Genomic DNA, 15,891 nt, shown 5'->3' on the forward strand with positions numbered 1-15,891 from the left:
TGCAGATATAGAGCGCTTTGAGTTAAACCCGCCTTGGGAGAGCGCAGTAGGGAAAGCGCTGCAGTCTGTCCATGCGGACAGGAACAAGCGCATGTGGCGTGGCCACATTTGCGGCACTTGCAGCGGCATTGGGAGCGGTGCATTATGGGCAGCTATCCCAGCATGCAAGTGACTGCAACATGCTTTTCAAATTGGGGGGGGGGGGGGTGGAGTGTGTTGTGTGTATGTGGGGGGGGAGAGAGTGGGTTTTGGGGGGGCTGAGAGCATGTCAGCATGCTGTCTTGTAAGTTCAGACAGCAGCAGACCCCCCCCCCTCCCCTCCCCACCCCTCTCTCTCACACAGCATTCCACAGTAAGGGTTGCTTTGTCTTGGAGCAGATAAGCAGCTGGCTGTCAGAAACTGAGCTTTCAAAGGGCATATCCACATTCCTACAGTGATTCAAAAACAATGAGAAGAGTGGCCACTTGACCTGAGGGGATTAGGGGACGTTTCCAGAGGCTGATCAGAGCGCAATAATGCAACACCTCATTCACACTGGTGCCCGGGCGTTTCAGCCAAGGTGCACCAAGTGTTAATCTTCTCACCGAGGTGGAGAACCAGGAGCGCCCTAGTGGACGGGTAGTGAGCTAGGGTGCCTGGGGCTGCTTTAATGCGCTCTAACTCGCACGTGTAGCCCAACCCTAAGATTCCTGAAAGGCCTTGCCAGAACTTTTCCTCCAGACCAGCACTGTCTTGGGACCTCAGCTTGGCTTTGTCAACACTCATGAATCCTCTATTTGTACCATTGGCCCCTTGCTCCCTTCTTCACCTGAATATGAAGGTAGCCTTCCTGATTGCAATCACCTCTGCCAGAAGAGTGGGTGAGCTCAGGGGCCTTATGGCAGACTCCCTATGTAGTGCTCCCTAGAGTAAGGTAGTTTTGAGGTTACACCGCAAGTTCATTCCAAAGATTCCCTCTGAATTCCACATTAACCAGGTCATACACCTTTTGGTCTTCTCCCCAAAACCTCACGCCATCAGGGAGAACAGGAAGTTCCACTTTCTGGACGTCCCTCAAGCCATAGCTTTCTACCTACAAAGGTCTGAACCCTCCCAGAAATCTGAGACTCTTGGTTTCCTTTGCTGAGCAGATGAAAGGAGAAGCAGTTTCCTCTCAGTCTTTCCAAACTGATTTCTGGTTGTGTGCCTTTGCGATGATCTTGCGGGGATGATGACTCGTCAGAGTGAGGGCTCACTTGACCAGAGCCCAGACTGCTTCAGGGCCATCTCTTCAGGGTTTTTCCCTCCTGGAGATCTGTAGAGTGACAACATGGAACTCTGCAAACCTTTACTAGACATTCTGCACTGGTGCAAGCCTCTTCTGCGGTTTCGTTCTTCGGTACAGTGGTCCTAGAGATGATGGTGCAATACAGGTCCTCTCGCGCTCCTCCTTGCTGAATACTGCTTGGGAGTCACCCACAGTGGAATACACATAGGGACTATCACTTGAAGAAAGAACAGTAAGGTAAATGACCTGAGTTCTTTGAGATGTGGTTCCTATGTGTATTCAACTGCCCACCCTCCTCCTCTCCTGTGTCAGATCCTTTCTCTACCACAAATCACTCTCGGAAGGTATTGGAGAGGCTTTCAGTCCACACCACCCCTAAAGCCTTCGGATTGGAGCACAAAGAGATACAGGGCACAGGTGCGGACCAAAGGACGCTACTAGATTAGTCAGGCATGACCTTCCCTTGGTGAATCCATGCTGACTGTTCCTGATCACTTTACTCTCGTGTAAGTGCTTCAGGATTGATTCCTTGAAGACCTGCTCCATGATTTTTCCGGGGACTGAGGTGAGGCTGACCGGTTACAGAGACAAACCATCCCGATGAGTCGAAAGAATAGTAAATATGGCAGGCGACCAGCTTGGCTTAATGGTGAAATCCTAGCGGATCTTAAACATAAAAAAGAAGCTTACAAGAAGTGGAAGGTTGGACATATGACCAGGGAAGAGTATAAAAATATTGCTCGGGCATGTAGGAATGAAATCAGGAGGGCCAAATTGCACCTGGAGCTGCAGCTAGCAAGAGATGTCAAGAGTAACAAGAAGGGTTTCTTCAGGTATGTTGGCAACAAGAAGAAAGCCAAGGAAAGTGTGGGCCCCTTACTGAATGAGGGAGGCAACCTAGTGACAGAGGATGTGGAAAAAGCTAATGTGCTCAATGCTTTTTTTGCCTCTGTCTTCACTAACAAGGACAGCTCCCAGACTGCTGCGCTGGGCATTGCAACATGGGGAGTAGATGGCCAGCCCTCTGTGGAGAAAGAGGTGGTTAGGGACTATTTAGAAAAGCTGGACGTGCACAAGTCCATGGGGCCGGACGAGTTGCATCCGAGAGTGCTAAAGGAATTGGCGGATGTGATTGCAGAGCCATTGGCCATTATCTTTGAAAACTCGTGGCGAACGGGGGAAGTCCCAGATGACTGGAAAAAGGCTAATGTAGTGCCAATCTTTAAGAAAGGGAAGGAGGAGGATCCTGGGAACTACAGGCCGGTCAGCCTCACCTCAGGTCCTCAAAGAATCAATCCTGAAGCACTTACACGAGAGTAAAGTGATCAGGAACAGTCAGCATGGATTCACCAAGGGAAGGTCATGCCTGACTAATCTAATCGCCTTCTATGATGAGATTACTGATTCTGTGGATGAAGGGAAAGCAGTGGATGTATTGTTTCTTGACTTTAGCAAAGCTTTTGACACTGTCTCCCACAGTATTCTTGTCAGCAAGTTAAAGAAGTATGGGCTGGATGAATGTACTATAAGGTGGGTAGAAAGTTGGCTAGATTGTCGGGCTCAACGGGTAGTGATCAATGGCTCCATGTCTAGTTGGCAGCCGGTGTCAAGTGGAGTGCCCCAGGGGTCGGTCCTGGGGCCGGTTTTGTTCAATATCTTCATAAATGATCTGGAGGATGGTGTGGATTGCACTCTTAGCAAATTTGCGGATGATACTAAACTGGGAGGAGTGGTAGATATGTTGGAGGGCAGAGATAGGATACAGAGGGACCTAGACAAATTGGAGGATTGGGCCAAAAGAAACCTGATGAGGTTCAATAAGGATAAGTGCAGGATCCTGCACTTAGGACGGAAGAACCCAATGCACAGCTACAGACTAGGGACCGAATGGCTAGGCAGCAGTTCTGCGGAAAAGGACCTAGGGGTTACAGTGGACGAGAAGCTGGATGAGAGTCAGCAGTGTGCCCTTGTTGCCAAGAAGGCCAATGGCATTTTGGGATGTATAAGTAGGGGCATAGCCAGCAGATCGAGGGACGTGATCGTTCCCCTCTATTCGACATTGGTGAGGCCTCATCTGGAGTACTGTGTCCAGTTTTGGGCCTCACACTACAAGAAGGATGTGGATAAATTGGAGAGAGTCCAGCGAAGGGCAACAAAAATGATTAGGGGTCTGGAACACATGACTTATGAGGAGAGGCTGAGGGAACTGGGATTGTTTAGTCTGCAGAAGAGAAGAATGAGGGGGGGATTTGATAGCTGCTTTCAACTACCTGAGAGGTGGTGCCAGAAAGGATGGTTCTAGACTATTCTCAGTGGTAGAAGAGGACAGGACAAGGAGTAATGGTCTCAAGTTGCAGTGGGGGAGGTTTAGGTTGGATATTAGGAAAAACTTTTTCACTAGGAGGGTGGTGAAACACTGGAATGCGTTACCTAGGGAGGTGGTAGAATCTCCTTCCTTAGAAGTTTTTAAGGTCAGGCTTGACAAAGCCCTGGCTGGGATGATTTAATTGGGGATTGGTCCTGCTTTGAGCAGGGGGTTGGACTAGATGACCTCCTGAGGTCCCTTCCAACCCTGATATTCTATGATTCTATGATTCTATACTAGGAAGAATTTTCCAGTCTCAGTTGCACAGAGCACATGTGCACCACAGTAGAATACAAATAAGGGCCACACATCTCGAGGAACGTTGGTTACTGCAAAGGCGAGTGATCTTTCTTTTTAACCCAGTCCTTGTGAAGAGGACTTTCAGTAGCTGCCCATGGAATAGCAGGACAAGGGTGCACCTACATTGAGGGGCTGTATGCCATTGTAAACAGAGCTTTGCACAGCGGAATGCTTGCCTCGAGCAGGAGTAAATCTTCATACTAGCTGCAAGCCAGAGTTTTGTGTGGCTCTTCGCAAACTATTGCCAGTCTTAATTATGACATGGCTATCAGGAGGATTGTTCAGGTCTAGGAGTTTTCTATAGCAGCCCCTCATGCATGTTAACACCCTGTTTCCCCTCAGCTATCGGTGGCTCCTGCATGTGTTTGACAGGTAGCATTGATCGTGGTAAATGATGGGAGTACTGGGACGTGGGACCCCTTTGGGAACCGTGAGGCTTGTTGAGGGGGAAGGCAGCAGAGAAGAGGAATAACTGGAGGCAGGGAAAGTTGTTTGGCCCCAGAGAGTGAGCTGCATTCTGTCCCTGCACTGCTCCCTGCTGTAGCCAATGCTGGGAGCAGCTCATGTGTACATAGGTTAGGCACAGCTGTCTTTTTGTGGACTAGGGAGAGGATAGACAGTTGCCAGATAAGAATTAAAAAAATAGTAATAAAAAGAGAAAAATACACAGAAGGAAGAAGCAAGACAAAAAAGGCGGAGGGGATGGGATGGATAAAGACCCGATGAAAGAGAATGGACAGAGGGGAAAGACAGTGTTGTTTTAAAGGGTGCTGCAAGGGGGACCGAACAGAAGAACACACCCAGCCATTAGTGTTTCCCCAGTGGGATTCCAACAAAAGGTTGGGAACCACCAAACGAGAGCACCAAAATTCACAGGTGCCAAAGCAGGACTGGTGTGTCTCAATCTAATGTTTTGTTCTCCTCTTGCATACAATAAAGGTATCCTTCATGTCGGAGCCAAAGAGGGTGTTTGGGGAAAGTGGCAAAATCCAAATGCTCAGGAAGACAACAGTTCTGATGTGGATAAAATGGAGACCAGTGGAAACACGCACACTGCAAAAGATTCATGGAGCCCACACTAGTTAGTTATAATTCAAAGACTGTTACCTGACTTGTGTACACACAGTATATGTACATATATCATGAGTACCCAAAGGCTGTAGAAACAGACTCCTTCCTGTTGAAAAATTATTCTGAAACTGATTGTCATGTAATCTTACACTGATAATTTAACACGATTGACGGAGTGCGTTCTGGGCACCGTCTCTGAAGTAGCCTGCTGCATCAGTGCCTCTTTTCAGAATGGAGGCATTTGCATACAGCAGCAAAGCTGAAGTATCCATTTGGACAATGGTTGGCTGTTTCTTTGAAAGAGAAATGAAGTGAGTCAGCTGCATGCAGAAATGATATTCACGGGACTCCCTCTTTGCTAAGACACTTGACTCTAGAGTGTAGCCAGCAGCTCTCTGCCAGTGAAAGCTATATTGGTAAAGAAAAACTTAGAGTAACAGGCAAAGACTCATCCAAAATGCATAGAGTCAAATGCTAAGACGCTGTAGCCTACATATTAATCCAAAGCAATTAATCCAAAGCATCGACCCACTGATTTTTGGAAAGGAAAACAGATTGTGATTTGATCAACAGAAAACTTCTGCAACAATAAAGAACAGCTTCTTGTTGTTCCTTGTAAATTGAGGGTATGGATGAAGTCCAAATTGAGTTAGGATGGTGCTGGAGAATCAGCTTATCCTGCCTGTTATGGAGCTTTTCAAATACAGACAGGTTGTGCTCGAAGTTCAGCAGAAGTGGAAAGAACGTAGGAAAGGTCTAACCTGAAAAGATAATGTTTTGTTTACTTAGGGGGTTATGCTAATCTACATTAAAACCTCTCCCTGGCCTTCTGGTGAGGTGTAACCAAAACTTCCATCTGGTGAGAGTGAGTTCTTGGAGTTACTGTGTGTCAAGTGTGAGAAATTGCTGAGTTTTGTGTCCCATAAGGACATTGTTTCTGAGAGAGCCTGAAGTCGGATTATACTTTTCTGTATCATAAAGCCCTGCAGTGCTATAGTGGCAGTGGATGCAAGTGGGGCTTGATCCACAGCCCACTGAAATCAAGTAGGGACTCTCAGTGATTTCAGTGGTCTTTGCAGCTGGTCTCAATGAAGATGAGAATTTTGTTGAAGAGGAATCTGTGCAGTACAGTTAAATCTTCCTGGATTAACTGTTCAGTTTTGCTTTCTCTAAATATTCCCAGTTCTGATTAGGTTCATAATGGAGTCTTTGCTGAACAGAGCTATGGAGCACAGTGATCTGTTTAATAGTATTGCCCCCACCCTTTGTGTTTAGTTCACTGTCTTGTTTCTCCTTTTTAATGTGTTTCCATCCTTTCCCTGCAATGCTGCCTCACTGCAGGATGAGTAGTGCAGCCTGCTGCTAAATTTGCAAGTGCTGTAAGAATTTTTATGCTGTTGGGCAGGGTTGTTTTTTTGTTTTGTTTTTAACTGAATGCAGGACGCTTTGAGGTAAAGCAGATAAACTGCTATGATGTCAGAGACCCAGCCTGACTGAAAGTGTCTCTCGGTGCATCACTTCAACTGACAAACTGTTTTTGCCTTATACCAATATGATGATTTCTAGCATTGCTTGAATCATGCATTGTATTTGTGCCTTTTTGTGTTTATAAAATAAAAATACTTGATATTCTTCCAAAAAAAAGTATACAAGTATTGGTGGTTGTACGTGTGTGTGTGTAGAGGAGGCGGGGACATGTTACATACTGAGAGTGGCTGTCACTGCATCTATTCTTCATCCATCCTCCTTCCCCACCACTGGCTCCATTTTCCCATCCTTGGTACCCTCACCTTTCTACAGTTCCCACCATCCCTACCTGCTTCTCTTCCCCTCTCCATACTAATCTCTCCTTTCCTTCCACTAGCACAGACCAAGTCCTACCTTAACCCCCTTTCTATTTCCCATATTCATCTCCCCATGACCATCACACCCACACACACACACCCACCCCCCCTTCCCCACTGTCTCTGGAACACCTACTGTCTCTGAAACACCTACTCCTTCTCTGAAAAGATTTGTCATCCATGACCTCTTTGTATCTTGTTCCCTCCAGTTCTTGGCTTTCTGAGACCTAGATCCCTTTGTCTGCCATGTCCTCTGCTGCTGCCCTCTTCGGAGGTCTCTTCTTTTCTCTCATTCCCTGCCTGGAACAGACCAGGGTGGGGGTGTTGGGCTTTTTCTCTCCTGTTCCTGCTGCTTCAAGTCCCTCCCCCTCCACCCTCTACCTTCCCACTTTCTCCTCTTTTTGAACAGCACTGTACCCGACTCTCCACTCCCCCCCCCCATGTTGCTGTCATCTACTGTCCATCCAGTTCCTCCCCCTCAGCCTTCCTCTTTGATTTCAGATCTTGGCTCTCTTACCTTCCCAGTCTTTCACACTCATCCTTGGTGACTTCAGCTTCCATATTGAAGACCCATCTGACCCCTTAGGTGCACATTCTTCATAGATTGATGGTCTCTACGTGTATTCTAAATGTGGGTATGAGTGCGCACCATGCACCCCAGTCCAGAAATTTTTCAGAGCAGTGTCCATTGGCCCGCACATGTGCAGTCATTTTCCTCATGATCCTGATCGGGGTGTAAGAGACTGTGTGTGTGTTGATACCTCTCCAGTTCCTTCTTACCGCTGCCTGGCCCAAGTCAGAACTGTGCCCTCCACTTTGGTGCATAACCTATAAAGAAAGCATTTGTAAATAGTTATATTCTGAGATTAGTAGTTAGCAGTTAAAGTTTATAGTACAGTTTAGAGTATTTCTTTCTCCCTGGTTGGGAAACGCCTCCCCAGCGCCAGGACTATGCCCAGAGTCCCTCGATCCTTCTCCATCAGTGATGAACATCAGTGTTGCCTATATTGTCTGGGTGAGGCGCATATCTCTGTTGCTCCTTCCCACCCAGAACTCAAGAAGCCCAGGAGTTTCACCTATGGAGTCACGTGATGGAGAAGGCTATGAGACCCCTCTCCGATTTGGGCCAGGGAGACCCCCTGTAATCAGCCTTAACTGATCAACGGTGCCCCTCCAAGTACGTGCCTTGGAGCAAAGCCCTCAACATCTAAGCCTAAGATCTCTTCTTTCAGGGCTGCCCTTGATGGTAGAGAGCACTCTCCTGGGTGTAAGGACAGATCCCCATTGAGGACTGTCCATGAAAAACACACTTCCTCCCTGAGTCTGTCCAGCTTGGGTAAGATGTCACATATGGAACTTAAGGAACTGACTCTATTGAAGACTCCTGGATCAGAGTGCAAGACACATAGAAAGAAGGATCCGCTGGTTCTGTTGGTCACCTTGGTACAGAAGCATAAGGATAGATATTCACTGGTTCCATCTACAAGTGCAGGTCCAAACCTATTGTCTGTATCGCTTCGTCTGTCTAAACACCAGCTGATGAACCAGGTCAATCAGATTTAACTACGGGAACCTCTTGAACACCAGGGTGTCCCGAGACTTATACAACACCAGAGGATATATTCCTCCCTTATCTGTAGTCTCCACTTCTCTCTGGCCCAGCCCTCCTGAGGGATGTTCTTACTCCGGAGGAGGAGTCTGCACCATTGTCCCAGGATCCATCTCCCTTCCGGCCATCTGGCAGGAGTGTCCCAGTACCAATGGCACCACGTCTACCAGTGGAGCAGGTCTTGGACTCAGATGACTCTCTGAGGCAATTGAACCCTGATAGTCAAGGGGTTTGTGACGAACTGGGACTGTTCTTAATGTTTCCTCTGAATAGTGTAGGGGTGCCTCGTTTCCCCCATGCAGTTCTTAAGTATCTAGGGGGCGGGGTAAGGGTGTACGATCCTTGCAGAGCCCTAGAGGGCAGGTGTGTGCAGGGTCTGGACACAGAGAATGGCCAACACCCTGTTTCTTGGCAACTGATGGCCTGGGCCCTTCCCCCCTGCAAGGTGAGAGCTAAAGGGTTGGAGAACAAAGGAATCAGGTGCCCTCCTGGCCCAGCAAAGGGACAAAGCCCAGAGGAGGGGGGGCTGGAGAGTGAGTCAGTTTTGGGGCTGGCTGGGGACATGAAGTGCAGACGTGGTTGTCTGGCTCACTCCCCCCCAAAATGGACCCAGCTGAGGGGTCCAGTTCTCTGCACCTACAGGCTCTGTTTTAGACCATGTTCCTGTCGTCTATTAAACCTTCTGTTTTACTGGCTGGCTGAGAGTCACGTCTGTCTGCGAAGTTGTGGGGCAGGACCCTCTGGCTTCCCCAGGACCCCGCCTGGGTGGACTCACTGTGGGAAGCGCAGGGAGGGGCAGAGGAGGCTGAATGCTCCGAGGTCAGACCCAGGAAGGTGGAAGCTGGGTGAGCTGTGTGTCCTGCAGACAGGCTGCTCACAGAGAGGAGACTTCCCCAGAGTCCTGCCTGGCTTCATGGGGAGCAGTTCCAGAGTATCACCCGGGGACTCCGTGACAGGGTTACCCTCGCCATCTTGCTGGATACGACACCCCTTCTCCCCCAGGGACTGCTGGTACAGATTTTCTTGGGGTTCTCCTGCAACCAATCGATCCCTCTTTCTTGCATTATTGGGATCTGTGAGTTCCTTATGGCAGATATCTGCGCCCCTATCAGGAGTCCCACTGCTCCTCGCCTCCCGGTTCTGTCAGTAGACGAGGAGGAGGAGTGGAACTGGGTTCGCAGGTCCTGATGGGTGCCTCTGCATCATCCTCGGATGAGGTGGTCACTCCTCCTCTGTTTTTGTAATAGGGAGAGAGAGCCCGGGGCCTGGTGCGAGGCCTGAACCAAAGTGAGCAAAAGTTACACTCTGAGCAGCAGTCCATGTGCTGTACCAGCTCTGGTCAGGTTCAGCACACAGAGAGAACACAGGCAGCCAACAACTGATAACCGCCTTCTCCACCGAATGACCACTGCCATTACCGGGGCTATTGCAACAAGTTGCCAGTGATCTATAGATACCACTAACGGGGGTAAACAGTGAGGTGGCAAAATTTGCAAATGATACAAAATTGCTCAAGATAGTTAAGTCCCAGGCAGACTGTGAAGAGCTACAAAGAGATCTCACAAAACTGGGTGACTGGGCAACAAAATGGCAGATGAAATTCAGTGCTGATAAATGCAAAGTAATGCACATTGGAAAATATAATCCCAACTATACCTATACAATGATGGGGTCTAAATTGGCTGTTTCCACTCAAGAAAGAGATCTTGGAGTCAGTGTGGATAGTTCTCTGAAAACCTCCACTCAATGTGCAGCGGTAGTCGAAAATGCGAACAGACTGCTGGGAATCATTAAGAAAGGGATAGAGAATAAAACAGAAAGCATCATATTGCCTCTGTATAAATCCATGGTACGCCCACATCTTGAATACTATGGAATATGTTGGAATTGGAAAAGGTTCAGAAAAGGGCAACAAAAATGATATGGGGTATTGAACAGCTGCCTATGAGGAGAGATTAATAAGACTGGGACTTTTCAGCTTGGAAAGGAGACAACTAAGGGGGGATGTGATCAAGGTCAAAAACTCATGAGTGGTGTGGAGAAAGTAAATAAGGAAGTGTTATTTACTCCTTCTCATAACACAAGAACTAGGGCCACCAAATGAAATTAATAGGCAGCAGGTTTAAAACAAAAGAGAGTCTTTTTTCACACAACGCACAGTCAACCTGTGGAACTCCTTGCCAGAGGATGTTGTGAAGGCCAAGACTATAACAGGGTTCAAAAAAGGACTAGATAAATTCATGGAGGATAGGTTCATCGTTGGCTTTAGCCAGAATGGGCAGGGATGGTGTCCCTAGTCTCCATTTGCACTGATTCCATTGGTGAGCAGGGGCTGGTCCCCCGCTGAAGCAGGCTGCTGCTTGGCGCAGGGGAGATCAATTGCATTCAAGCTAATTTCACTGTTGCCAACTCAGGATTTTGTCTTGAGTCTTATGATAATTATTGTTTTCCTTAAAGCCCAGCTGACTTCAGCCTTTGTTCTTAAAGAAAAAGTAAGTTTCTAGCCTTCGTGGTTGCAGGGAAAGCTTCAACACGTGACCCCCGTGCACCCGAAAGGCTCAAACAGCGGGAGGCGAATACAAAGCGCCCCAAATCTGTTGTTTTTACATAATCTTGTAAATTTAATGATTTAATGATACATTTAATGATAAAAATTAATGAACTCTCATGATTTTTGGTGAGCCTGACTCAGGATTTTTGGACATTTGGGGTTGGCGACGCTGCGATTTGGCTGCCCCCACGTTAGCAGCTCTATGGCAGAGATACAGCGGGCAGGGGATGAACACACAATCTTGCTTGAGTTCTGGCTAGTTTAATTAATGGACTGTTTTGGGCTGTGACCTGTGATTTGGGCCTGTATCCCTTTTGCTGGAAAAGCAAGCGGTGGCACTACTGATTGATGATTGAAGGAGCTGGCCCGTGCCTGTTGTGAGGATTGGGTAGGATTTTCAGGATGTTGTAATCAAATTACCCTGTGGCTCTCTTGCCAGGGCCTTGGTTTTGTTGATTGTACGCCACCACACAAAGGGAGAGAACTCAACCATTGTATTTATGAACGACACATGCAAAAAGAGGGAAGAAAGTGAAATGATCCAGTGTGAGGCAGTGATGCTGGGCAATGCTCCCTGCCTTGCATCACCCAAGCAAGATGCCAGGTGCACCCAGAAAAAAAATGCCAAAAGGAAGGGGGAGGCAACTGGTGCATCAAAACTGGCCAGTCACACTGAGCTGGGAAGTGTCTAACCGTTGGTCTGGGGATGCTCAGGGCAGTCACAAAAGCACCCCAGGGCCTGTGTTGTAGACATACTTCCCTCACCTTCAACTATGGCCGGTCAACTTCCCATACTTAAACCGGGACTAGGTCAAATCCATCTCAGGGAGCCTTACAGAATGGGGAGCGACCACTCTGCCCCAGACAGCTTAGAGGCCAGGAGAGCTACGCAAGGGAGAGCTTAACAAGAACTAAAGGGAGTGGGCAAAGGGGTGAGTGTGGGGCAGAGGGATATAGTTGTTGGGGCAGGGACCCGGATCGGGCTCATTGTTCCAGGTTGTCTGCAAGCGCTGGAGGATGGTGCCATTCTTAATTAGAATGTTAACCTGGCAACCATGATGTACGTGTCTGTGATCATCATTTTAAAAGAGTTAGGGCCACATCAATCCATCAGTGCAGGCTGGATCCATGGGCAAGTCCTACGTTTAACACCTGTCCTCCAGGCGTACACAGGACCTAGCACAATGCACCTCAATCCTCTGGGTGGCCTCTCGTGGTCAGCGTGACTTCTGTGGGATGGCTGTTGGCTTCTAGATTGTTTAGGTCTAAACAGCTGGTTGCATCCTTCCTACCTGCCCAGTTCTTAAGGAGCATGTGTCATTTTGTTTATATGTGGAGGTACTAGTCACTTTGGTGTGAGATTAAATTGACTGTAAGTTATTATTTGTATTACTATAGCATCTAGGACGCCATCGTGTGTCACATGCTTCTTCCTACAGAGCTTCAATTAAATGCACTTTAGGTGTTGTTGAGAATAAGAGGACAGAACAAAGTGAATAAAGCACAATCTGTCAGCTGTACTTAGAGAGCCCATTCCCCAGCCCTGAGCGAAGAGAGCTGAGCCTCCCAAAAAATCACACGGGAAAATCCTCACCCTAACTACAGAATCCAAGAGGAAGTAAAATCAGTAAAGAAAAAGCAAAAAGGTGGAGGAAGGGAGGAGTGGAGAAATGCTAGTAATGGTCCCGTGCCTTTTGTTCTTACTCTGTTGTACTAGGTATGTCCATCCTTCATCAGAGAGTGCTTCCTTTACCTGCCCTTTGTCCTACATCATCTTCCTAAGTCCTTCTGCATCTGGAGGACTGAAGGCTTACTGTGTCACTGGGGGGAGCTGGGTGCAGGACTCCATGATCTACCCTTTTTCCTTCACAAAGTCCTTGAAGAACTTTTTAAATTAGATTTCTTAATGTTTTCTTCTTGTCAGCACAACTCGGGACCAGGTGTTCTAGCTGGTTTGCTTTTCAGGAGCAGATATTTTGCTCTTGCCCGTTCTGTTGTGGGGTCATAATCTAAAAACCATCTCTCTGACCACGGTGGCATCCTTTTCTGCCTCCTCTCCCTCCAGGCATGCCCAGCACCTAACACCTACAGGTCATTCTCTTTCCTCCAGCCCAGCCCACACCTTTGGTTTTGTTCACTTCTCTATTTGAATCCTTTTCCTGGAACCAGCCCTGATTACCCCCCCCCCCCCATAAGACTTTAGTCGCCCCTCAATGGCCTGCCTACTCCAATAACTCAGTCTATTCATTTGTCTGTTTTGGTAGGTAAAAGGGGGTGGGCCCACTTTAGAGGATTTACCAGGGTTTTGCCAGGGGGTTTCTCTCCAACCTGTGGAGGACTCCCCAGGACAGACTAGTTCTGTTGATCCTTGGAAGGACATGGATCCAGTCTTCTGCTCAAAGGATTGAAACTCAGACAGTATTCTTTGAAAACAAAAATATTGTTTATTAACACAATATTCCCTAATACAATAAATTTATTAAGAAAATAAAGAATCCATAAATTTTCTTAACAAGGCATAATGTGTATCTATCCTAATTGACTTTAAGTATTCAAAATTGCAATATCATACAGTTTTTAAATTGCTTCAAGTGGTCACATTCCATATGTGATGACCAGTCACTCACAGAATACTGACAGCAAATCCTTAAACATCTAAATCATAACAAACACAAAAACATCCAGCTTTATTATCCCAAACACTTACATTCACACAGTTTAATTATTCTTTATAGGAGAGTTATTTTGCTTACTTTCTCTATCTTCTTTTCCCTGAGAGCGCCTTCTCTCCTGTCACTGTTACCAGTGTTAACTATTAACCCTCCACACTTGTAAACTATCCATGTCTAAGTAGACCCTAACCCTGACCCTGCCAACAAGTTTAATTCCAATCTCTCCCTGCTTCAGCTGGTGGTGGCCATGCAGCGCTCTTAGTGCTGTCTTCCTTACACAGAGCAGCTGAAAAATCTCATCTCACCCTTTAACTTTGGAGGCGGATCCTGACATGAGATTTTGCTCAGCAGCGTTGCTGAGAACATGTGGTAGGAGTTTACCCTGAACCAAGTGTAAGTTTCTTGTTAAGCTTTAGCTACTAGAAAGTATTTTTGTCTTTATTTCTCTTGTAACCATCTTTTACTTTAATGCCCTACACTTGTACTCACTTAATCACTATCTCTGTAGGTAAATAAACTTGTTTTATAAACCTAAACTAATCCAGTGGTTAAACTGAGCTGTTTGGTAACTCTGGTGAAGGTAGAAAACTGTCGAATATTGACCCTTGACCTTTACTATCTGAACTGTCCAGGAGAAGCTGGACCATGCAGAAGAGAGTCCTGTAGCGGGACTGGGATCCCACAGAACCCACTGCTATAATAGCAGGAGCAGGTAAAATGTACTTTGTTGCAGGCGGGACTCGGGGAGCAAAAAACCAGTCTGCGGTAGTTTGCAGAGAAACACTAAATTTTTTTTTAAATAAAGGTTTTAATACTTAAATTTTAGCGAGGAATAGAAAGCGATTTGATGTCTATCATCACAGGAGTTAAAGGGGTTTTTTACATGGTTTAAGCATGATTTGCTTTATTCTTTTAGTGGTAAAACTTATGTCTGAATTCTGTTTCCATATACAGTAACTCCTCACTTAACATAGTTATGTTCCTGAAAAATGCGACTTTAAGCGAAACAATGTTGAGTGAATCCAATTTCCCCATAAGATTTAATGTAAATGAGGGGGTTAGGTTCCAGGGAAATTTTTTTCACCAGACAAAAGATATATATACACACACTGTCATATATATATATATATACACACACACACACACACACACACACACACACACACACACACACACACACACACACACACACACACACACACACACACACACACACACACAGTCTAAGTTTTAAACAAACAATTTAATACTGGTACACAGCAATGATGATTGTGAAGCTGAGTTGAAGTGGTGAAGTCAGAGGGTGGGATGTTTCCCAGGGAATGCCTTACTGCTAAATGATGAACTAGCATTTGGCTGAGCCCTCAAGGGTTAACTCGTTGTTAATGTAGTCACACTCTCCAAGGCAGCAAGCATGGAGGGAGGGGAGGCAGCATAGCAGACAGAGACGCACACCCTGTCTGAGAGAGAAAGATGCGCATTTCCCCTTTAAGTAGTTGACCCCAGGCTTAAGTACATTGCCTTGTTAATTAAATCAGCTTGCTGAGACCTGAGACAGCAGCTACTGCCTAGAAGCTCCCTCTGTTCTGAGCCCTGTCATGTGTGCCCCCTGCTCTATGGAAGATGGGGTAAGCGGGGTGCAGGAGCAGGGTGGAGGGGGACACTCTGACATTAGCCTCCCTCTTCCCCCCTTCCTCCATACAGCAAGCAGGAGTCTCTGGGAGCAGCTCCAAGGCAGAGGGCAGGAGCAGCACAGGGCAGTGGGGGAGGGACAGCTGAACTCCCGGCAATTGCTAACCTGCTGGGCAGCTGTTGCACAGGGAACTTAGGGGAGCGGGAAGCTGATGGGGGGCTGCCGGCCCACCCTGGTTCGAATCCCCCCCTAAGCTAGCTGCAAAGGGCTGCTTTTCCTGCAAGCAGTGGACAAAGCAGGTGGCTGCCAAAGGACGTTAGAAGGGAGCATTGCACAACTTTACACGCGCATGTTCCCTAATTGATCAGCAACGAAGCAATGGAACAATGTTAACCGGGATGACTTTAAGTGAGGAGTTACTGTAAATAATATTAACTGACCTTTTGGAGGGGTGGGGGGGGTTCAGGAGCTTGGGGGAATCAGTCTTTCTTGCGGGATTTGCGGGATCTAAGGTCTTTGCAGCGGGAGCGGGATTAAAAAAATAGTCCCACGCAGGGCTCTTGTGCCAAATACCTCTT

At 47.2% G+C, this 15,891-nt stretch overlaps 1 protein-coding gene across 1 annotated transcript in view; it reads left to right on the forward strand.

Annotated features, from left to right (window-relative positions):
- LOC141982002 (uncharacterized) overlaps positions 1-6,564 on the forward strand; it is an 80,603-nt gene extending 74,039 nt beyond the window's left edge. The window contains exon 24 of the mRNA XM_074943654.1: positions 4,873-6,564. Within this exon, the coding sequence (XP_074799755.1) occupies positions 4,873-5,015 (143 nt within the window). The 3' untranslated portion in view covers positions 5,016-6,564. The remainder of the gene's footprint in view (positions 1-4,872) is intronic.
- The last annotated feature ends 9,327 nt before the right edge of the window (positions 6,565-15,891 follow it).

Source organism: Natator depressus, chromosome 2, assembly GCF_965152275.1.
Source record: "Natator depressus isolate rNatDep1 chromosome 2, rNatDep2.hap1, whole genome shotgun sequence".
NCBI classification, from domain to species: Eukaryota; Metazoa; Chordata; order Testudines; family Cheloniidae; genus Natator; species Natator depressus.